We start from the raw sequence: 23,541 nt of genomic DNA, 5'->3' as shown, positions 1-23,541 counted from the left end.
TCCTAACAACATATCTAGATTTCTCTGAGGATAACCAGCTGCTGCATTTCGACTAGCCGTCTCCTTGCAAAATTCCTCATTGGCAACCTTCCATAACAGGTATTGTCCTCCATTTAGCACAGCTTTACACAAACTAGCCCAATCTGCTGGCGTCATGCTTAAGTTGGTAATGGATTCGACCAAGCTTACAGTGAAGGGTGCTTGAGGACCATAGGTTGCTACAGCCTCTTTTAGCTCCTTCACTGATTTGAAATTTAAACCCTGGTAAGTTCGCTGCCCTCCTACCTCAAATACAGGGCATACTTGAGATCCTGTCTCAGGATCCAAACTATCAACTGCGGGGGTTGGGAGTCTCTTAGCATATGGAGGTGGTGCTGTTGATTGGACACTTATGCCCTCTAGTGATAGAGTGCTGTTAGTAGCAGTCTCCTGTAGAGGTGGCGCTGTTGGTTGAACACTTACGCCCTCTGGTGATAGAATGCTGTTAGTAGCAGTCTCCTGTAGAGGCGGTGCTGTTGGTTGGACACTTACGCTCTCTAACAAAAGGGTCTTATTAGCAGTCACCTGTTTTAACTTTTCCCCTGATAGATTTTTCTGCTCTAAACTTCCTTCCTCTGTCTCACTATCTCGAAAGACCTTCTCTTTTACTTGAATCTTTTCCTCTTTCTGACTAGCTCGAGCTTTTACTTGAATCTTTTCCTCTGTCTGACTAACTTGAGAGACTTCCTCTTCTACTTGAATCAATATGTCTTCTTCTTCCTCTACCTCTGTCTGAACTGAAGGCTTTGGACTAAGCAAACTAGATACCAACGTCCACAATGACAATGTGCCAACTGGCAGAGTCCCTGGGTTGTTCTTTTCTATTCTTTTTAAATCTTCACCATGATGGTTCCATTGTGATATATCTAACAACCCCTCCTTAAAAAGCCATGGGCTATATTCTTGTATTACATCAACGTATGCCCTGACTGCTCTTGGTTTTACTGGGAAGCTTCCTTCCTCTAACAATTTACTTAACACTCTTTCGGTTTGTTTTTTACTAATTGCTGATCCCGTATTTCTACTATAATACAACCCAACAAGATGACGCCAAACAAAACCGAGACAGAATCCAATAAAAAGGGAACCACACAAAATCATTATAACAGCCTTTCTATCCTCCTGACATATGCATCCGTCCTTTCTCCCTATCTGTTCCTCAAACGCAAATAGTTTTTCCTCAGATGTGAGTGGGTTTTCTTCCCTCTCACTCATCTCCAGGGACAGGCAAGTTAAAACAAAAATGAAGCAAAACAAAAGAGGAATCTTAGAATGGCTCCCCATCCTCTCGCCCTGCCCTCAGGGGCGAGCAGTTTACTTACCCTCAGTTGCTCCCCGTACGGGCCACCAAATGCCGAAGTCTGGCTTGGCACAAATCAGGAGCCACTTGTCAAAAAGAAACTAACTTTATTTTTAGAACTACAAACGCCAAACAAAACAGCTCCAGGGAAAAACCCTCAGAGCCCAACTGCCACCACCGGCTTCCACAAGCCTCTCTCCCCCACACCAGCCTTTTCCTCCCACAATCCTCCTCCTCTTGAGGCCGATTGGCTGGGTTGCGTGGGCAGAGCCAAAGAAGTCACCCAATGAGCAGCTCCGTGGAGGAGCCAATCAGCTAGATGTTGCTGGGGCAGCTGTGAGCCAATCATCAGCTGGCAGTCTGAAGGGCAGGGAAACAGCCCAATGAACATCACCGCAGAGGAGCCAATCAGCTAGATGTTGCTGGGGCAGTCTGAAGCTTGCTGGCAGCTGGAAGTTTGCTGGGGCCCCTTTGGCTGTGGCTCTCAACAAAATACCTTACTAGAAATCTTTCCTAAGAAAGAGAAATGCCAAAAATACTTTGAACAAAAAATATGTTTACTGCAGCATCATTTCTAAGAATAGCAAATTTGAAAGTGACTTACATATACAATAATAGGAAATAGTTCTATAAATATTTGGTGTCATCATAGTATAGAATGACTTGGAATTTCTAAAATTGAGGTTTATAAATTTATAATGCTAAGTTTAAAAAATATAAGATTTTATAAATAGCATTAACTATTTTAAAAGATTAGAGAAAATATATCAAAAATTTAACCATGATTTTAGCTACCTGATGAAGGTTTGAGTGCTTCTCTATGTATTTGTACTTTTCTGTTGTGAATTTGTTCATACCATTGGGAAAAAAATACAGCATTTATAAAACATGATAACCTTCATACAATAAACCCTAGAATATGAAATCTAGCTGCATATGAAACTAGAGAAAGGGAAATTATTCAGAGGCTTTAGCAGTCATCTGCTCATAGATAAGGGTTGAATTTAGGAGGAAGTGGCCATCAATTTGGAAAGAAGAATCCTGATTCTGGAAAGATTTAGCAGTTAGAGACAATTTAGTTTGGTGAGTCTTGTGATTAAGAGGCTTGACATATGCTGGTATAATTAAATGAGATGAGCATGAGAGGAATAGATGAACTCTAAATAGGGCAGAGGGGTTGGAGGGGAAGGGAGAGTTAGAAATGATGGTGGAATGTGATAGTCATTATTATCCAAAGTACATGTATGAAGACATGAATTGGTGTGAATATTCTAATTGTAATGCATTCCACTATCCTATATAAATTAAAAAATTAATTTAAAAAACTAAGGGAAGAAACACTTAAGGGGTTCAGTTTGGCTATGTTTCTGTTGAACCCTGACACAAAGAAAAGACCACTGACTTTAATTTGATTTTAAATCAAATTAAAGCAAGCTTATATTTGTGTATACCTGAGCTGGCCAGGACGTACTGTTCCCAAAACCCTGGGCTAGAGATCAGTACCCCATGGGGGTATCTTGAGAACTTAAAGATAACGGGATTTTGACAAGCATGATACAAAGGCAGATATCTGCATGGCATGATATTTCAAGGTAGGGAGTAAATTCAGATCCCAACATCAGAATTTATAAGGCACCACTGAGGTTTTAGAGAGGGTTGTTATCTGGGCAGGGAAAGCCAGGCATGGGTGAGTTCAAGGCATAGGCAGGAATTCCAAACAACTTTAGAAATCGCAGTAATTTATAGTAAAACAGAAATAAACTTTTCATGACTTTGTGACGAGTTGGCTCCCAGTCTTAAAATTGAATTAGGCTGGATTCATCAGTTGCATTATAATGCAATGAGAATCAATGGTGGGAACTTGAGTGTTTAGATCTGGACCTCAAGATTAAGTCTATTTATAAAATTGGGAGTTATTTTTAGTGGACATTTGAGTCTTGGACATGAAAGATAAGTCCTTGGGTGCCAGTTCCTTTTTAAACAAATATGATTATATTTCTCTTAGTTTGGTGAGTCTTGTGATTAAGAGGCTATGGAAACTAATTTTCATCTAATGGAAACTAATTTTAAAAACTGCTAATTTAGTTTCTCATTTAAGATTATATGACTGCATAAAATAAGTAAACTTTTTCTTGTGTTCTTTAGAGTTACAGGAGAAAGGGTTGATATAAACTGCCAGTTTTATACTGGAATTGACATCAGATTTACTCCCTGCTTACCCGACCCTGAGCTTGGACAACCTATACCCTATTCAAATTTTTGAACCTATTTAGACTTGTGTTTTTATGTATACCTGGAGTTTCCCTCTGAGAAGGCTGAAGGTTTTTATTTGGATATTTTTTAAAACAGGAAAGTTAGATTTTTATTCTTAATGAGTAAATATCTAAACAGATTTTTAAATGTTGATTCTTTCTGTTTACATTTGTGCTACCAAACTCCTCCATCCCAACTATCTAAGTTGGTTATTTTAGCTGCTATGTTTTCCAATGAAGTCTTTGTGGTTGAGAGAGTTTCCTGTGACCTGTCTACTTTTGCATTTAATTGCTCCATGAATCCCAAATTAAGTTCTGTAAGTATTTCATTTTGGTCTGCTGATGAAGCAAAGATCTTTTCAGCACGACTCAAGAAATGTTGCAGTTATGACAATTCAAAGGACCAGCATCACAGTTTTGAAAAAGTTAGAACTGTTTGACTTCCAGTTTGGTTTTTATCATTTGGAAATAAAATTTAAAATGCTATCAAAGAGCTAAATGAGAGAATGCCAAGGCCCATAATACGTGTCATAAATATTTGTTGAATACATAAAGCAAAATTGTTGGTCTTCATATTGTAGTGTACAAAATTATTTGTTTCAGAAAGAGCAAAGTCTTGGGAGATTTTAGGTAGAATTTGAATGAAAAGTACCAAGAAACAACCCTCTACTAAACATTCTTACATTGGAATAATAGGTTGAATTAAGAAACTTCTAAGGTGTCTTCAAATTCCACATTATCTCAGGTGATGATTTAGTTTCTTCGGTCAGTAAATGGGTGTTGACACAGATATTGGGGTTAGTTCTTTACACTGTGAAATAATTTGTGTAACCATGAGACAGAGGATAAAGATTGAATAACTTTTAAGGCCAACATTAATCTAGTCACATTTTCTTAGGATGTTCTCAGAAATCTAGTTGCCTGTGACTTTTTTTTTCCTTGATGTAATAGTCAGAACAAGTCAGAGTTCATAAACAAGATCAGGCATTACAGTATAATAAGAGTATGAGACTATAGAAAGGGGTAAGCCACAAACATCAGATACTTATTGCTTATGGTGATTATAAGGCGTGGCATCTAAACAGACAAAAACAACAAAATCATGACAAGATTGTATTGCTAATCACAGGTCCACATCTACTGAATTCCAATAAAATAAATCTCAATTCTGACAAGTCTTAAGAATTACTAATTGAAAAACTTATTGTAAGAAAGGGAAACTTAATTGTGATGGTTGTTTATCAAGATGCTCAGTTCTGTTTTTGTAAAATTCAAATGAAGTATACTGCTTCTGGCAATGAGACAGATAGCATGAGTAACCCCTATCAGAAAATAGCTAAAAACATAGGTAAAATATGACACATAAAAAAGTTTTTTTAAAATGACACTTGATAGAATCTAAAACATAAAACAGTAATGATAATAATTGAAAGCAGGTAGTCTTGATCACAGCTTTCCTACGGAGGGTTTCTATTGAACCCATGACTTTTATCTCTGCATCGAGATTCAGGGAAAGTCTAGTACTTCCCATTCTCTCAAGGTAGAAAGTATAATAAAATTCCTTTATTGCATGAGGTTAAGACTCCAGAATTGTATCATCAGTGTAAGGATTAAATTCAACCCTTGAATACTAGTTTTTTGGTTATATTCTTTGACGAAATGGAAAGTTTGTATAAAGCACTAATGTTGCATTACAAAGGACAAAGTTTTTCAAGAAAAAGCACTTGGGCTATCATTTGAGTTGTAAATTAAAGTAAACTTGTTTCCTGGAACTCTACTTTTATTTGAAAAAAAAAATGACTAACAGACTGCAGTTATTCAGCATTGAGTATTTGGCAAATTACTTCTGAAACTGAGCAGTAGAGTGAACATATCATGTACAAGTAAGCAAATGAAATTATGTGTTGTCTCTGATAAAATTCAAGCTTTCAATGGGAAATTCAGATTTGGAAAAACTGTGCTCACCACCTTTAGCTTGATAGTTTCCCAATGCTTAAATTTTTTTCTGATGGAATGTCATTTTTGGTATTGAATAATGTAATGTGTCAACATCTGCATAATTCAGATAATTGTTATTTTAAAATGACCAAGGTATAATGTTAGAAAATTATGCATGTGTAAAAGATTCATTCAGTTGCATGCTAGGTTAATATATGTTAATTTAACAGTTTAAAAGCTCATTGATAAACTTTCATATTCTTCATTACCATTAACCTTTCAGAAATTAATACTTGTAGAGTTTTAGTATAATATATTAGATACAAAGATCCAAAATTACCTGAAAAGGTTATTAAAATATTTCTGTCTTTTTCAACTACATGCTTTTGTGGGACCTGATTTTCTTGATGTTGTATGAATACTTCAACCAAAACAATATATGATACAGATTGAATATGAGAGTAGAATCATCTGTTAAAGCAGACATTAAGAGATGGGGGATATGGCTCAGTGATATAGCATTTGCTTATTATACATTAGACCCTGAGCTCAATCCCCAGTACTGCCAAATATTGATTAATTAATTAATCTTAAAAAAGCCAAACAACAGCAGCAAAACTCAGATATTAAGGAGATATCAGAGATATGGAAGAAATATAAAACAGAAATGTTTCTCATTAAGTTGTTTTGTATAGAAAGTGTATGTATTCTTCATGAAAATATATTAACATTAGTTTTTAAATTATTTCATTTCTTATTTTTAATTTTTAATAGAATAAATGTTGATATATATAATCTATATAAGCAAAAGCTCATTGGAAGTCTCAATGAAAACATGTAAAAGAGCCAATCTCCAAAAACAAAAAGCCAAATGTTTTCTCTGATAAGTGGATGCTGATCCATAATGCTGGGGGAGAGCATGGGAGCAATGGAGGAACTTTGGACAGGGAAAAGGGAACGGAGGGGAAGGGAGTGGGTAGAGGGGAGGGGTAGGAAAGATGATGGAATGAGGAGACATCATTACCCTAGGTACATGTATGAAGACATGAATAAGGTGACTCTACTTTGTGTACAACCAGAGAAATGAAAAATTGTGCTCAGTTTGTGTCTATGAATTGAAGTGCATTCTGGTGTCATATGTACAAATTAAACATTAATTAATTAACTTTAAAAAATGAAAAGAATAAAAAAAACTTGTAAAAGGATCTTGAGACAAAAACACTTGAGAACTGTTGGCTTAAACTGTCCAGGCAAAAGTCAGTGATTATCAGACTACTGGGTTAACAAGTTTTTCTGGCAATATGCTATTTATTCATAGAGACAGTCCTAAAAGAAGAGCAAGTTAAATGTCAGAAGGAGAAAGAGGAGCCTGTAAAGAAGTCTGTGGCTTCTGGTTGGTGAGCAGTCTGCATGGAGTTTAGTCATGGATCTTTCTACTTTCAGACAGAACCTATTTGCTCCTAACTCTCACAGTGCTTATGGAATAAGTTTCCCAGGATGTACTGATATTGCTTACCACTTTCACTTCCCTTCCCATCATATAAACCACATGAAGGAATTCCTAATCTACCCCATTCCTCTTTACATCTAGGGTCTCCTTTACCTGTTAGTGCCTGTTTGGCTTGGAGACACCTCTACCCAGCTCAACAAATGGAAATAGACTATATAGTTCTTGTCACTAAATTACAAGACATTCCACTCCACTGAAAGCTCACATCACTATTTCTCCTGTTTATGAGAGGGATAGGAAAAAAATCTTGAACAGAAGAAACTAATGATGTAAAGGTAATTCAAAGTGTTTTGATAATAAGTCATACAATTATGATTTTTCATTTACTGAATAAATATTTACTGAACAATGGTTTCTTGAAGTAGGGCACATAGTGAACAAAATAGACAAAATTTTCTGCCTTCCTTGAACTTACAATAGGGAAGAGACAAAATAATACATAACTTGCATATTTGATAGTATGAGATAAGGAAGAGGGGCAGCATAAAGAATGAGGAGATGAAATACATATATTGGGAAAGTGGTTGAAATTTCAGGTAGAGTGGTCAGAGAAAGCCTGTTTGGTAAAGTCAGATGGGTCTGATCTCCTTCCCTCCCTCCCTCTTTTCCTTCTGATTGAACCCAGAGGTACATAACCACCAAGCTATGTCCTCAGCCCTTTTCGTTTTTTGAGACAGGGTTTCACTAAGTTGCTTCGGGCCCCATTTAGTTGTTGAGACTGGCTTCGAACTCATAATCCTCCTGCCTCAGCTTCCTGAGTTGCTGGGATTTGGGGCATGTGCCACCATGCCCAGCAGGTAAAGTATATTTTAAGAAAAGATTTGAAGGAATTGGAGAGCTGGACATATAATGCCTATGAGAAGAACATTCCTAGTAAGAGAAATAACAAGGCAGGACTGTAAGGAATATGCTTACCTGGTGTATGGGTAGGCAGAAACAGTGAGTGCCTTCAATCAAACGTTTGGAACAGATAATTCTAAGTCTTTCTGGAAAAGGAAAATGGCTCAGTTTATCAGGTTGAGATAAATAATCAAGCAGCATGCACAAAAATAAAATCATAGACCTATCTTCCCCATGAAAAATTTTCTTGCAAAATATTAGGCATCAATTTTAGTCCATTTTGTGTTGCTTAACAAAAATCTGAGGCTGGGTCATATATAGATATGTAAAAAGAAAAGAGGTTTATTTGGCTCACAATTCTAGTCAATGAAAACTCCAAACTGTATCATGCAGTATCTGGTGAGGGTCCCCTGGCTATATCACAACATGGCTGGGAAGGGGAAAGGGAAACACTCAAATACAGAAAAGACATGAGTGTGACAAAAGAAGGCAGAGAGCAGGGAGGGCTCATGATGCCTCTTTTATTACAATGCTCTCTGGCAGGAACTAATCCACATCTACAGAATGATGAAATAGCATTAATCCATTCATGACGGTGGAGCCTTTGTGACCTAATTTTCTTCCCCAAGGCCTCATCCCTTAATGGTTCTACCACCTTCACACTACCACCCTGGGGACTAAGCTTCCAGGACATGAACCTTTAAGAGACAAATTGCATCCAAACCATCGCAGCATCCAAAGCCACAAATATAATATACAAAAGACAGTACATACTACAGCATGACTTCATTGGGTGTATCCCAGGAATGTGGGGTTTCCATAACTTTGGAAAATTATTAATTTACCACCTATTAAGAATAAAAAGTAAGAAAACTTTACATTCTCCAGAAATATAGAGGAAAAAACATTTGATAAATACTCATTTATATAAATTTAATTAGAAATAAAATTAAAACTTCAAAAAAAACAGTAATAAAAGGTTGCTTCCTTAATTATATAAAGGAAAGTGTAATATTAAGAGGGAAAAACTCTAGTAAACAACTAACTTAACAATAAAAAATCAAAAGCATTTCCTTGCAAGATCAAGAATAAATAAAGAATGGCCCCTTCACTATACCTGGTCAACATCATACTGAAAAATCCAGCCAGTAGTGTACCATCAAAAAAAAAAAAAAAAAAAAAAAAACACACACACACAAAAAAAAAAAAAAAAAAAGAAAAAGAATAAAAATTGGAAACATGGAGTGAATAGCTGGCTTTGTGGGTGATATAATAAAAATAGAAACCCAAAAGGAATGTAGTAAAATTAATATAGGAATATCTAGTAAATTAATATGTAGGACTGTGTAGTCAAATTAATACAAGAATATTAGAAAAATTGCTTAGATGCAAATTCTCCTCGCATATTCAATTGCTTTTCTATGTGCCAGAAATAATTCAACAGTATAATTTAAAAGACAATATTATTTGTTACAAGAACAACATACTGAGGAATAAATCCAGGAAAAAATGTACAAGATCTGTGGAGGGGGGAATGATAAAACTTTAAGAGACATTAATGTTCTAAATAGGTAGAGAGAAATACCCTATTTTATAATAATGAAGTTCAGTTGCGAAGATGTCCAGGGACCCATATTGATCTGCATATTTAATTCAGTTCCAATCAAAATCCTAATTGAATTTTTTATAGAATTAAAACATTATGCTAAGTGAAATAAGCAGGACACATACTGTGTGATTCCACTTATTTAAGAAACAGGTAGATTTATGGAGATAGAAAAAATAGAAGTTACCAGGTGCTGGGATGGGAGAGTGGAAGTTATTGATGAAAAAGTTCAGAAACAGACAGTAGTGATGGTTATACAACACAGCAGAATGAAAGAATTGTTTTGTTTTTGATACTGAGGGTAGAACCCAGGCATACTTTACTACTGAGCTGAGCTACATCCCTGGATCTTTTTATTTTTTATTTTGCAATAAGCTCACTAAATTGCTGAGATTGGTCTCAAATTTGTGATTCTACTATCTTAGCCTCCTGAGTTTTTGGGATTACATGCATGCAACACCACACTGGGAAGTATAAAAGAGTTTTGCATTGTTTTTCATTCTAACAGATATTTGGTGTATTGTTCAACTTTTTAAATATTTCCAATTTGAGAATGTGAGATTGAAGGTTAGATACATGAAGAGTCTGCTAGAGTAAATAAGTGCTGATGCCACATTCTAACCCTGGTTCATTTGATTCCAATCTAATAGGCAGGATTTCACAGAAATGGAAAAATATAGGCTTTTTATAACAATGAGTAGTTATGAAAAATGTGATTTTTTATGTTAAAATAATTTTATGTTAGCACTTCCTTTTGGAAAGTATTTCTGAAAATGTGATTTTAGATTAACTGGCTCAGAATCATCTGGTACTAGTGAGATGGGTGTTACTTATTAGAAGTCAGCAGATTCCTGCCTGGATTCATCTCTAGTTGTACTATAGGAGTGGGATCTGTAGGAGTGGGATCTAAGTATGCTTACATTTTTAATCAGTTCTCCTGGTTTGGTTTTTGCTTTTTAATAAACCCTGAAATTTAAAAACCTCTGCTTAAATGGTTCAGCTAATTGTGTTTAGAATTTAGATTTTATTACCTATTGTTTCAAAAACTTTGATTTATCAAATAATTAGAACATTTTTAATCATAAAACCTGAGTTCAGCAGAAAAAATTTTTATATAACTGTTGTCCAAAAAAATGAAATTGACAGAATGTTAATTATCAAATACCTAGATTTTTATAGGAACCATTAATAGTTTTTTTGAATTTTTTTTAATATTTATTTTTCAGTTTTTAGTGGTCACAACATCTTTATTTTTATGTAGTGCTGAGGATCGAACCCAACGCCCTGCGCATGCCAGGCGAGCTCGTTACCGCTTGAGCCACATCCCCAGCCCATTAATAGTTTTCAAAATCATGCTTATTTCCAAGTTAACTTAATTTTTATAGTTTGATTATTTTGTTGCAACATTAAATGATTACATTAAGGGATCAAAGTCATACTTTGTTAAAGAGATTTAATAAAAACTGAAAATGATACATGACAGTTTGTATGTCATGCTTTCAAAACTGGGGCTTTAAATCCTATATTATATGTAGAAGTTTTAGCTATTCCAAAGTACAATAAGAGATTATTGTTCATATCAGTGTAATAAATTGATACTCCCTGATTGTACTTTATCATTTTGCACATTGTCAGAACCTTGGACCTTAATCTTATTCTTTGATTGACAGTAGCGACCAGGGAAAGAACACTTGTATTGTTTGGGATAGACACATCTGTTCAACTTGATTCAGTTGAGGGTATTTGCATATTCTTAAGTATTTTTTCTGAGAGGGCTTAAATCCTTCTCAAGTGCTTGATGCATATTTGAAATTCATTCATAGGGTATCTACATGCACTAATAGTTCTGTATAATATTGCTGTGCATAATCTGACAGATAAGACCACATTTTAAAACAAGGTGTTCTTTAGGGATGTTATATTGCATTTTTACTTATTCTGCTGGGCAGAAATGTCATATTTTTGAGGTCTGTTTTAATGTTTTGATTAAACTAGTATATCCTTATTTTAGGCAGATTTGTCAATCAGGACAAATAAAGATTTATTAAATAAAATTTCAAAGATATTAATGGAAGTTCTTCTTGCCTTGGTTGGAACATTTTATAGAAAATAATTGCAGGACTTCAGTGGATTTGTTTAGCTCCTCTATTTTTCAGGGAAGGTCACTGAGATTCAAGTGTCCTGACTTGTTCAAGGTCACCCAACTTGAACTTGACATTCAGCCTTAAATGTTGCTCTCAACTGCCAGATCAGTAAATGTTAAGAAATAATAATAAATATATATATATATGTATAAAACCTCCGATTGATGTCATTAAAAAATTACCCATAAAATTTTTTTCCTTTCCATTAGAAACACACTCAAGAATTATGTGTTATTCATCATCATATCCCTTCAGAATTTACGGTGCTTTACATGTAATTAATGCCTAGTCATTATTTTGCTGTTTTGTTTCAATTAGGAAATATGATGGCTTAAACACCTTCAATAGCAGACAGGTTTCATTTTGTGTTCCATTTCTGATGAATTGGCAATAGTAATGCCGAGAAGAATTTTGAAATTTTCTGGGGTTAGTTAGCAGTGCTGCCATGAACCTGAGATCAGAGACCTGTTTCTTCCTTTAAATGTGTGATCTTATGGAAGTGAGAGAGAATTACAAACTGGAATGATTGGAAATGTTCTTTGGAAAGAAATAAGGATCAAATGACATTATAGATAGAATTTAGATAATATAGGCAAAAAAGAGGAAGAATGCCACCTAGGGTAGAAGTTCTGTAAAAAATTTTGAGTGTTAGAAAGGAGAAATATTAGTAGGTTACATTGTATCATTAAGTACAGTGAAAGGAAGGAAAACCATTGTTGACTACTTGTTGGTGCCTAGCCCAGTGTTAGAGCCTTTTTTCACAGTAAATCTGGAGACACTTTGTCCTTGTTTTTGTTCCTTGCTTTTCCTTTCCCAAGATATTTAGAGTTTTCTAGTCTTTCCTTTTTTCCACCTGTACTCTCTTTCTAATTTCTTATCTGCCTTACTTAGATATAAAAGCTATAATGAAACCTCATCATGATTTTATTTATTACTATGTTATAGGAGTTAATTGGAGAAGGAAGTTCTCAGCTGTTATTAACTTTTATTATTTGGGGGCTGGGGTTTTGGCTCAGTGGTAGAGCGCTTGCTGAGCATGCATGAGGCACTGGGTTCGATCCTCAGCACCACATGAAAATGAAATTTGTGTGTCCACTTAAAAGTAAAAAATAAATGTTTTTTTTTTAATTTATTGTTTGGCTATCAGATAATTTTAAAATATATAATCTTTAAAAATGTATTTATTTATTCATTTGTTTGTTTATTTATTTATTTATTTATTTATTTATGTGTGTGTGTGTTTGTGTCTTCTAGGAATCCCCTTCTGGTCGAAGGAAAGCTCTTGCTACTAGCAGCATCAATATGAAACAGTATGCAAGCCCTATGCCAACTCAGACAGATGTCAAGTTAAAATTCAAGCCATTGTCTAAAAAAGTTGTATCTGCCACTCTCCAGTTTTCATTATCTTGCATTTTCCTTCGGGAAGGAAAAGCCACGTAAGTTTCTTTTGTCAAATAAGCTGCTTCATTCACTGTGTGTTTCAAGACACCACAAGAAAAGAACTTTTGGCTCAGCAGACTAATATTAGTTGAACATCATATAACATAGCCATCATTCTTTATTTCATAGACTGAGTTAAATAAACTCCTTGTTATTTATAAATAGCCTCTTTTGATTCCAAAAAATGAACTATAGTATAAAACTATATATAATAACTGATTTCAAATTTTGAATTGAATATTACAGGGTATCATAAGTGTTTATCTTCATTGTAGCAGCCTGTAGTCTAAAGTGCAGACAGATAAATTTGTAAAGCTACTTGATGCAACTAAGAAGTGAGAGGAACCCTAAATAAAAAGTTTAGGATAAAAGGGATGAAAGAATTAAGGAAACTTTTTGCCAATTCATCTTTCTTGGCTCAACCTTCCAAAAATTGCTTAGAAAAGTATATGCAGATAAACTAATTTACCATGATTATTATCCTTTTCAAAAATCACTTCTGTGTAAAGCAGTTGTGTGCACCTGTATCCCCATTACTGAGGATACTGAGGTGGGAGGATTGCTTAGCCTAGGATTTCAAGACCAACCCAGGCAACAAAAGCAAGACCTTGTCTCAAAAAATAAAAACCAAAAATTACTTTTTAAACACTGATTAAGCATTGCACAGATTTCTAGACTTGAATCTAGTCTCTTAAAAGAGTAAAATTCTGATTAGATTAAAACATAGAACAGGAGGGAAAAAGTATTAGTTCACTCTAGTTATTGCATACAGTTAGAGTAAATGCATGCTATTGGTTTAATGAAAGAGTTTGTACCTCCTTGAAGTAAAAGATGAAGGAATGAGATAAATGGAAAAGCTATTCTTAGAATTTCCTATTAAAGGTGAGGGGAAAAGGTAGCTATGAACGTTTCAATCCAATCCAAATCACAGTTCTGAACATATCTGACCTAGTGGAATGTGGTTTAGTAACCACAATTATAGTTAATTGGCCATGTCCACTTGAATGATAAGGATGGATTTTGTTTATTGCTCAAAATGAGATGATTAACACTTGTCTACATGGTAGCAAATAACTGGGCAGATAACAACAATAAGCCTCCTCTCAGAGAAGTTAGGTTCTAAGTGAGTGTGGTTAGTCCAGAATGAAAACATCTTAGTCTTTCATCTCAGGACCTTAAACTATAGTCGAAAATACAGAGATATTAAAAATATCTTATCCTGAAGTTTAAGCCAAAAAGAAAGGAAAGGAAACATAGAAAAAAGAGAGAAACAAATTCAGAGCAGATCATTTGAGGGTGGTCTTCCTTCCATTGGAAGGAATCAAAACCATTCACAGTAATCTGGGTGAGAAGAAATTCAGCTATATCAAATGTCTCAGTTTGAATTGAATGGATACTCTCAGAAATCCCTGAATTTCTTCTCTACCTACTTCTTTTTTTTTTTAAGATTATTTCCATTAAATTTAATGACTATGTTTTATGATTCAGATTATAAAGATCTTAATCATTCCAATAATATTGTAATAATATACAATGTAACTTATTTTCTCTTCCCAATTTCATTTATCACCCTTATATTTCTAATGACTGAATGCCCTTTAATATCTAAAGGATTCTTTTTTTTTTAGAAATTTATTGGTTGCTCAAAACATTACATTGATCTTGACACATCATATATCATACATTTATTTCAAATGGGGTATGAATTCTTATTATTCCCCGGTGTACAGATTGCAGAATCACGTTGATTATACAACCACGTTTATACTGCCAAACAAGTGTCTGTTGTATTCTGCTGCTCTTCTTATCCCCTTCCTGTCCCCCCTCCCCTCCCCTTCCCTCCCCTCTCCTCCCCTCCCTCTACCCCAACTACCGTAACTCACTTCTCTCACTCTCTCTTATTTTTATATTTTTTTCCTCCCCTTCGCCTCACATCCTCTTATATGTATTTTTTATAACAATGCGGGTCTCCTTCCCTCTTCCGTGAAATTCCCCCTCTCTCTCCCATTCCCTCCCACCTCTCGTCACTGTTTGATGGTAATCTTCTTTCTATCTACTTCTTCCATACTTACTTACCTTCCCCAACGAAAAATGTTCAGGGTTAAAATATAAGTAAATTAAAGTAAAAATATTAAGCAAATTAACTTTTTAGGAATGCTATCTTTTGAAATTAAAAATTTTTAATATTTTTGAGTCTATATGTCATGTGATTTGCAACTGTACTATTGATTGATTGGTTGATTTTTGATGCTGGAGATTGAACTCAGGGGTTCTTTACCACTGATCTATATCCCAGTCCCTTCAATTTTTTATTTTGAGACAGGGTTTTAAGTTGCTGAATGCCTCACTAAATTGCCGAGTCTGCTCTGAAACTTTCAATCTTCCTGTCTCAGCCTCCCAAATTGCTGGGATATAGTTGTGCACCACTGCTCCTGGCTTATCCTATTGCTTTATGAATAGCATACAGATTTAAATTAACTCCTAATTGGTTAGTTTTTAATTTTCCTCTCTTTTTACTTATTAAACATGCTATTTAAAAATTAATGAATAGGACTACTTAGATTATTCAATTTTCTTATACAACTGTTTAAAAAGACTTATTTGCAGATTTACAGAAATAAAGAATATATTACTATTATAGATTGATATCCCTTATCCAAAATGCTTAGGACCAGAAGTGTTTCAGATTTCAGATTTTTTTAGATACTGGAATATTTACATGTACACAATGAGGCATCTTGGGGATGGGACCAAGTCTAAACACTAAATTTGTTTGTTTCATAGACACCTTATACACCTTATATGCCTGAAGATAATTTTATACAGTTTTTTAGTGCACCTGAAGTTTCACTACAACCTAACATGTGAACTTGGGTATGCAATTTTTCTCTTGTGGCATTATTTCAGTGGCTTAAAAAGTTTGGGACTTGGAAACATTTGGATTTTCAACTTTCAGATAAAGGATACTCAGCCTGTATGTCTTAAGAAATAATACTTTTTCAAGCAATGTCATTTAAATTAACTGTATTATAATTTGATTATGTCTTTAATCATTAATATAGGGATGAAGACATGCAAAGTTTGGCTAGTTTGATGAGTATGAAGCAAGCTGACATTGGCAATTTGGATGACTTTGAAGAAGATAATGAAGATGATGATGAGAACCGAGTGAACCAAGAAGAAAAGGCAGCAAAAATTACAGGTTAGTTTTATTATCATTAAACTAAAAGTTTTCTCTTGTTTTGAAGAGTTGAAACATTTACCAGAAAAAAAAATTCCACTAAGATTTTTTTCCTTAAACCTTTCAGTTCTCTGAAAGCTTTTTATGCTTATTACAATTGAACAGATTTTTAGCAGTTTAAGATCAAGTCCAAAGATAATCAAAGAAACATAAAATTCTTTGCTGTAATTTCAGAATTATAGTATAAAGCAACTTAAATATGCTCATATTTCTTTGTCAATGTATGAATGAAACCTCTGACATAAAGATATGCCTTAAAGGGATGATAAAACAAAACAAGAAGCTTCTCCTAGCTCATGTTCATATAGTTACATGAATTATATGGATATTCTGTTTCAGATTTGCATATATTTATGAAAATATGCCATGAAGCTATCCCTTCTAGTTGGTTTGATCAAACTACTAAGATGTTAAATAGTTAGAACCTCCTTTTTAATCGTTGGTTAATAGTTATCGCTAATCTGGTTATTACACAGAGGAACTGATTTTTACTTTATTGGTGTGAAAATCAAGTACTGTTTATATATTTCTTTTAGTTAACTGCTCTAAATTTCTGGATTGATGTCCCTTCACTACTATGTGATCAATTCTTGTTTTTTTTCCAAATGAATTGATACTTTGGTATTTATCTCTTGGCTTTGCCTCAATTCCTGCTACCACATGGGGATCAATCACATTGATCACCGTGTAAATCCTTAGCCAAAATGTTCCTAGACTTTGTTCCAGTGACTTTCACTTCTGCTTCACATCTAGAAATCTACCATGGGAAACAAATCAGACTTGTATGTAACAGTACATGTTTTGTCATGTGCAGATTTTATAAATTATTATTTTCTAATTTGTGATTGAAATTTTGATTTTTTTTGATCCAAGATTGTTCAGGAGTGTTTATTTTGAGTTTGTTTATTTCTAGTTTATTAATTCAATAAGATTCAAAAGTTCTTCAGATTTCAAGTTTTAGAAAACATTTTATTGATGTTTTTTCTTGGTCTAGTTATGTCATGTATTTTTGTAAATTTTTCGTAAATATCTTTTTTATATGCACATTCTTATAACTTCATTCTCATTTGTATGCTTGCCCCATTTAATGCCTCAGGCCTTGAAATTTTACTTGAAATATATTGATATTTTTAACATACTTAATTTGGGGGACATATTTATCCCTTTATTTTGAATATTTATATTTCTCTTATAAATAGCATATGGCTAATCTAACCTTATAATATTTGGCCTTTAATATTATATGTCTTGATAACTGACATACTTAATTTCATTTATTTCTTTTTGTACTTTTATTTTGTGTCTTTTCTTAGTAATTTTCTCACCTGTTCCCCAAATTTTGCTACTCTTAAGAATTTTTAATCAAATATTTTAATAGAATAATTTGGAAAATATATATTCTATTTTTATATTAGAGTAGTAGTTTATTAAAAAGCTAGATAGTTAAATGAATAAACCATCCATCAATACTAACATAAAAAGTAAAATAGAATCTATTGACTCTTTTAAAAATTTGTTTATTCTTTTTATATATACATGACAATAAAGTATATTTTGACATATTATACCTGGAGTATAATTTCCCATTCTTGTGGTTGTACACAATGTTGAGTTACACTGGTCTTGTATTTATATATAAACACAGGAAACTTATGTCTGATTCATTCTACTGTCTTTCCTATTTGCATCTCCCTTCCTTTCCCTTCATTCCCATTTGTCTAATCCTATGAACTTCTATTCTTTTCTTCCCCTTACCCCATCTTATTGTGTGTTAGCATCACATATCAGAGAGAATGTTTGGCTTTTGGTTTTGGTGGGATTGGCTTACTTGACTTAGCATGATAATCTCCAGTTCATTTACCAGCAAATGCCATAATTTTATTCTTCTTTATGGCTGAGTAATATTCTATTGTGTATATAACATTTTCTTTATCCATTCATCTATTGATGGGGCCTAGGTTGGTTCCATAGCTTAGCTACAGTGAGTTGAGCTGCTGTAAATATTGATGTAGCTGTATTATGGTAATATGCTGATTTTTTAAAAAATTAGTTGTAGATAGACATAATGCATTTATTTTGTTATTTATGTTTTATATGGTGCTGAGGATCAAACTCGGTGCCTAATACATGCAAGGCAAGAGCTCTTCCACTGAGGTACAACCCTAGCCCCAGTAGTATGCTGATTTTAAGTTTTTGGGGTACATACCAAGGAGTGGGATAACTGGGTCAAATATGGTTCCATTCCAGGTTTTCTGAGGAATCTCCATACTGCTTTCCAGAGTGGTTACACCAATTTACAGTCCCACCAGCAATGTATGAGTGTACCTTTTCTCCCACATCATTGCCATCATTTATTATTACTTGTGTTCTTGTTAATTTCCATTCTGACTAGAGTGAGAATCTCAGTATAGTTTTGATTTGCATTTATCTAATTGCTAGAGATGTTGAACATTTTTTTATGTTTGTTAATTGATTGTATTTCTTCTTTTGTGAAGTGTTCGTTCAGTTCCTTTCCCATTTATTGATTGAGTTGTTGTTGTTATTATTATTATTATTATTAGTGTGAAGTTTTTTGAGTTCTTTATATATTCTGGAGATTAACGTTCTATCTGCGGTACATGTGGCAAAGATTTTCTTCCATTCTATAGGCTCTTTCTTCACATTCTTCATTATTTTCTTTGCTGTGAAGAAGCTTTTTAGTTTTATACCATCCCATTTATTAATTCTTGATTTTATTTATTGTGCTTTAGGAGTCTTGTTGAGAAATTTGGTTCCAGAGCCAACATCATGGATTATTTGGGCATATTTTTTCTTCTAGTAAGCATAGGGTAATGCCCAGGTCCTTGGTCTACTTTTGAGTTGAGTTTTGTGCAAGGTGAGAGATAGGGGTATAAATACATTTTGCTGCATGTGGATTTCCAGTCTCCCCAGCACCATTTGCTGAAGAGAGGCTTTCCTTTCTCCAATGTATGTTTATGGCACCTTTGTCTAGGATGACAGAACGGTATTTATGTGGGTTTATCTCTGTGTCTTCTATTCTGTACTATTGGTCTTCATGTCTGTTTTGGTGCAAATACTATTCAATTTTGTTGTTGTTTGTTTGTTTGTTTACCAAGTGGTTCATTTTTGTTTCTCTATCTCTGTAGTATAATTTAATGTCTGGTATTGTGATGCCTCCATTTCATTTTTCTCACTAGGGATTGCTTTGGGTATTCTGGGTCTCTTATTTTTCTAAATGAATTTTATGACTGCCTTTTCTATTTCTATGAAGAATGGAAATAGAAATATTAATTGGAATATTAATAGGAATTGCATCAAATATGTACACCACTTTTGTTAGTATGGTCATTTTGACAATATTAATTCTGCCTATCCAGGAATATGGATTCATCTTCAAAGTTCTTCAATTTCTTACTTTAATGTACTGTAGTTTTCATTTTAGAAGTCTTTGACATCTTTTTTTAGATTGATTCTCAATTTTTTTTACCAAGGCTATTGTGAATGGGATAGTTTTTCTAATTTCTCTTTCTATCGATTCCTCACTGTTGTATAGGAATGCAGTTGATTTATGGGTATTAATTTTATATCCTGCTACTTTGCTGAATTCATTTATGAGTTCTAGAAGTTTTCTGGTGGAGTTTTTTGGGTCTTCTAAATATAGAATCATGTCATCAGAAAATAAGGATAGTTTGAGTTCTCCTTTTCAATTAGTATTCCTTTAATTTCTTCTGGCTAGAGTTTCAAGGACTAAGTTGAATAGAAGTGGTGAAAAAGGGCATGTTTCAGTTTTTAGAGAGAATGTTCTCAATTTTTCTCAATTTAGAATTATGTTAGCCTTGGGTTTAGCATATACAGTTTTTACAATGTTGAGGTATATTCCTACTATCCTTAGTTTTTCTGGTGTTTTGAACATGAATGGATGCTGTATTTTCTCAAATGCTTTTTTCTGTATTTATTGAGATAATCTAGTCTTTAAATCTATTTATGGGATGAATTATGTTTATTGATTTCCATATGTTGAACCAACCTTGAATTTCTAGGATGAAGCCTACTTGGTCATGGTGCACTATTTTTTAATATGTTTTTGTATGTAATTTGCCAGTATTTTATTAAGAATTTTTGCATCTATGATCATCAGGGATATTGTTCTGAAGTTTTGTTTTCCTTCTTTGGTGTGTCTTTGTCTAGTTTTGGTATTGGGGTGATATTGGGTTCATAGAATGAGTTTGGAAGGGTTCCCTCCTCTTCTCATTCATGGAATAATTTGAGAAAGACTGATGTTTGTTCTTCTTTGAATGTCCAATAGAACTCAGCTGAGAATCCATCTGATCTTGGACTTTTCTTTGTTAGTAAGCTTTTTATTTTATTTTTATTTATTTACTTTTTTGTGTGTATGTGTGTGGTTGTAGATGGACAGCATGCCTTTATTTATTTTTATGTGGTGCTAAGGATTGAACCCAGTACCTCACACATGCTAGATGAGCACTTTGCCACTGAGCTACAACCCCATCCGCATGTTTGTAGGCTTTTATTTTTTTTTATTATTTCTTAGGTTTTTTTAGGTAGACACAATATCTTTATTTTGGTATGTTTTTTTGTTTTTTTGTGTTTTGTTTTTTTATGTGGTGCCAAGAATCAAATCCAGTGCCTCACGTATGCTAGGCGAGCGTGCTACCACTTGAGCCATATCCCCAGCCCGTTAGTTAGTAGGCTTTTGTTGGTGTCTTCCATTTCATTGCTTGAAATTGATCTGTTTATGTCTTCTTTGATATAAGGAGACAACTAAGAACAGAGCAGGGAGGAAGAGCATGAGGAAAAGACTAACATTAAACAGAGATGAGTGGTGGGAGGGAAAGGGAGAGAGAAGGGAAACTGTATGGAAATGGAAGGAGACCCTCATTGTTACACAGAATTACATATAAGAGATGGTGAGGGGAAAGGGGAAAAAAAACAAGGGAGAGAATTGAACAACAGCCAATGGGGTAGAGAGGGAAGATGGGAGGGAAGGGGGGGGATAGTAGGGGATAGGAAAGGTAGCAGAATACAACAGTCACTAATATGGCATTATGTAAAAATGTGGATGTGTAACCAATGTGATTCTGCAACTTGTATTTGGGGTAAAAATGGGAGTTCATAACCCACTTGAATCAAATGTATGAAAGATGATATGTCATGAGCTATGTATTGTTTTGAACAACCAATAAATTTTCTGTCCTCCTGTTTCAATTTGGGCAGGTTATACATCTCTAGAAATTTGTCAATGTCTTCAAGGTTTTCTATTTTATTATAGTATAAATTTCAAAATAGTTTCTGATTATTGTATTTCAGTAGTGTCCATTGTGATATTTCCTTTTCATCACAAATTTTAGTGATTTGAGGATTCCACCCCTTCCCCCGGTTAGCTTAGCTAAGGGTTTATCAATTTTATTTATTTTTCCAAAGAACCAACTTTTTGTTTCATCGACTTTTCTGAGTTATTATTTTTTGTTTCAATTTTATTGATTTCAGCTCTGATTTTAAATATTTCCTGTCTTCTGCTTTAGGTATTGATTTGTTATTTTTCTAGGGCTCTGAGATGTAATGTTAGGGTATTTATTTGGTGACTTTCTGTTCTTTTAAGGAGTGCACTCAATGCAAGGAACTTTACTCTTAGAACTGCCTTCTCTGTGTTTCAAAGATTTTGATATGTTGTATCGCTATTCTCATTTACCTCTAAGTATTATTTTATTTCATCTCTGATTTCTTCTGCTATCCATTGGTTTCAGTAGCATGTTACTTAGTCTCCAGGTGTTAGACTAGTTTCTATATTTTATTTTATTGTTGATTTCTAATATCATTCCATTATGATCTAATAGAATGCAAGGTATTATCTCTACTTTTTTGTATTTGCTAAGAGTTGCTTTGTGGTCTAAGATATGGTCTATTTTAGAGAAGGATCCATGTGTTGCTGTGAAGAAATTGTATTCAGTCATAGAGGGATGAAATATTCTGTATATGTCTGTTAAGCCTAAGTTATTAAATTTTTAGTTCTGTAGCTTCTCTATTTAATTTTTGTTTTGAGAATGTATCCAGTGGTGAGAGAGGTGTATTACAGTCACCCAGTATTAGTGTGTTGTGGTCTTTTTGATTCTTGAAATTGAGAAGGGTTTGTTCGAGGTATGTAGATGCTCCATTGTATGTGGGGTATAAATATTTACGATTGTTATGACTGCCAAGGCCAATGTCTCGGCTTGGCACCAGAATCACGAGGCACTCACAGCTTTGTAGGTTCAAACAGCAATTCTTTATTCCAGCTCTCACACCACCTCCACACAGGTCCAGGGGCAAACACGTTCTCTGTCTCCCGCACAATTCACCTACTCCACGAGGCTCTCTCCAAATCCCATTTCAATCTCACGAGAACTCAACGGGAACAAGCAGCAGGAACACCCTAATCCCAGCAATAATCTTCAACTCTAACTTCCCTAAAACCCATTATCTTAAACTGGCAACGCCTTAAACTCGAGGAGCCGGTTACTTCCTCAAACCTGATCAGCTCTAAACCCGGATCTGCCTAGGTCCTTGAGCAAGGTCACCTCATTAAAGCATGCATGCAATGTCCCATCAAATGTCCTCTAAGCAGCATGGGGTACGCTTGGCAAGGAAATTTTGATGCGTCATTCCTACTTGGTAATGGCCCTCAGCATCTCCCCCCTTCTGATTAATTAAACAACAAGCAATGCGGCTTAGGACCGTGCCTGGTAGGTTGTCCAATTCAACATATGGTTCTTACCCGTCATCGGATGAACTGACCTCTAGGCGTCAGTCCCCTGTCTTAGGTTGAATCCACTGCAATCAGATCAACCCGTCGCTGACTACCGGTCCAGCATTCAGCCATGCTTGTGGATAGGCCAAAGCACCAGTGGGGGGGTGAGGTTCTTGCCTCACCTCTGTTGGCCCCCAAATTTAACCTTGGTGCCAGTGGGGGGGTGAGGTTCTTGCCTCACCTCTGTTGGCCCCCAAATTTTAGACCATCACTAGTAGAAGGGAGGAAGATACAGAAATGCCACGACACCAAGCCAATTGACGGCTCCTTTGGAAAAATTGCATCACTGGTGACACCATCAGCAAAGATGCCAGCATTACCACAATTAACATGGGGTGCGCTGGCAAGGAAATTGCATCACTGGTGACACCATCAGCAAAAATATGCCAGCAGTACCACAATTCGCTGCACCAGACGATAGTTCAC

General features: G+C 34.6%; 1 protein-coding gene across 10 annotated transcripts in view; it reads left to right on the top strand.

Annotated features, from left to right (window-relative positions):
- The window catches only part of Ehbp1 (EH domain binding protein 1), a 316,989-nt gene that overhangs the window by 102,191 nt on the left and 191,257 nt on the right, over positions 1-23,541 (top strand). For all 10 annotated transcript variants that reach the window (XM_040271158.2, XM_040271164.2, XM_078029123.1 and 7 more), the window contains 2 exons: positions 12,884-13,065; positions 16,132-16,271. In XM_040271158.2, the coding sequence (XP_040127092.2) occupies positions 12,884-13,065; positions 16,132-16,271 (322 nt within the window). The remainder of the gene's footprint in view (positions 1-12,883; positions 13,066-16,131; positions 16,272-23,541) is intronic.

Source organism: Ictidomys tridecemlineatus, chromosome 12 (assembly GCF_052094955.1).
Source record: "Ictidomys tridecemlineatus isolate mIctTri1 chromosome 12, mIctTri1.hap1, whole genome shotgun sequence".
NCBI lineage: Eukaryota > Metazoa > Chordata > Mammalia > Rodentia > Sciuridae > Ictidomys > Ictidomys tridecemlineatus.
This window is presented reverse-complemented; position numbering and strand designations above follow the sequence as displayed.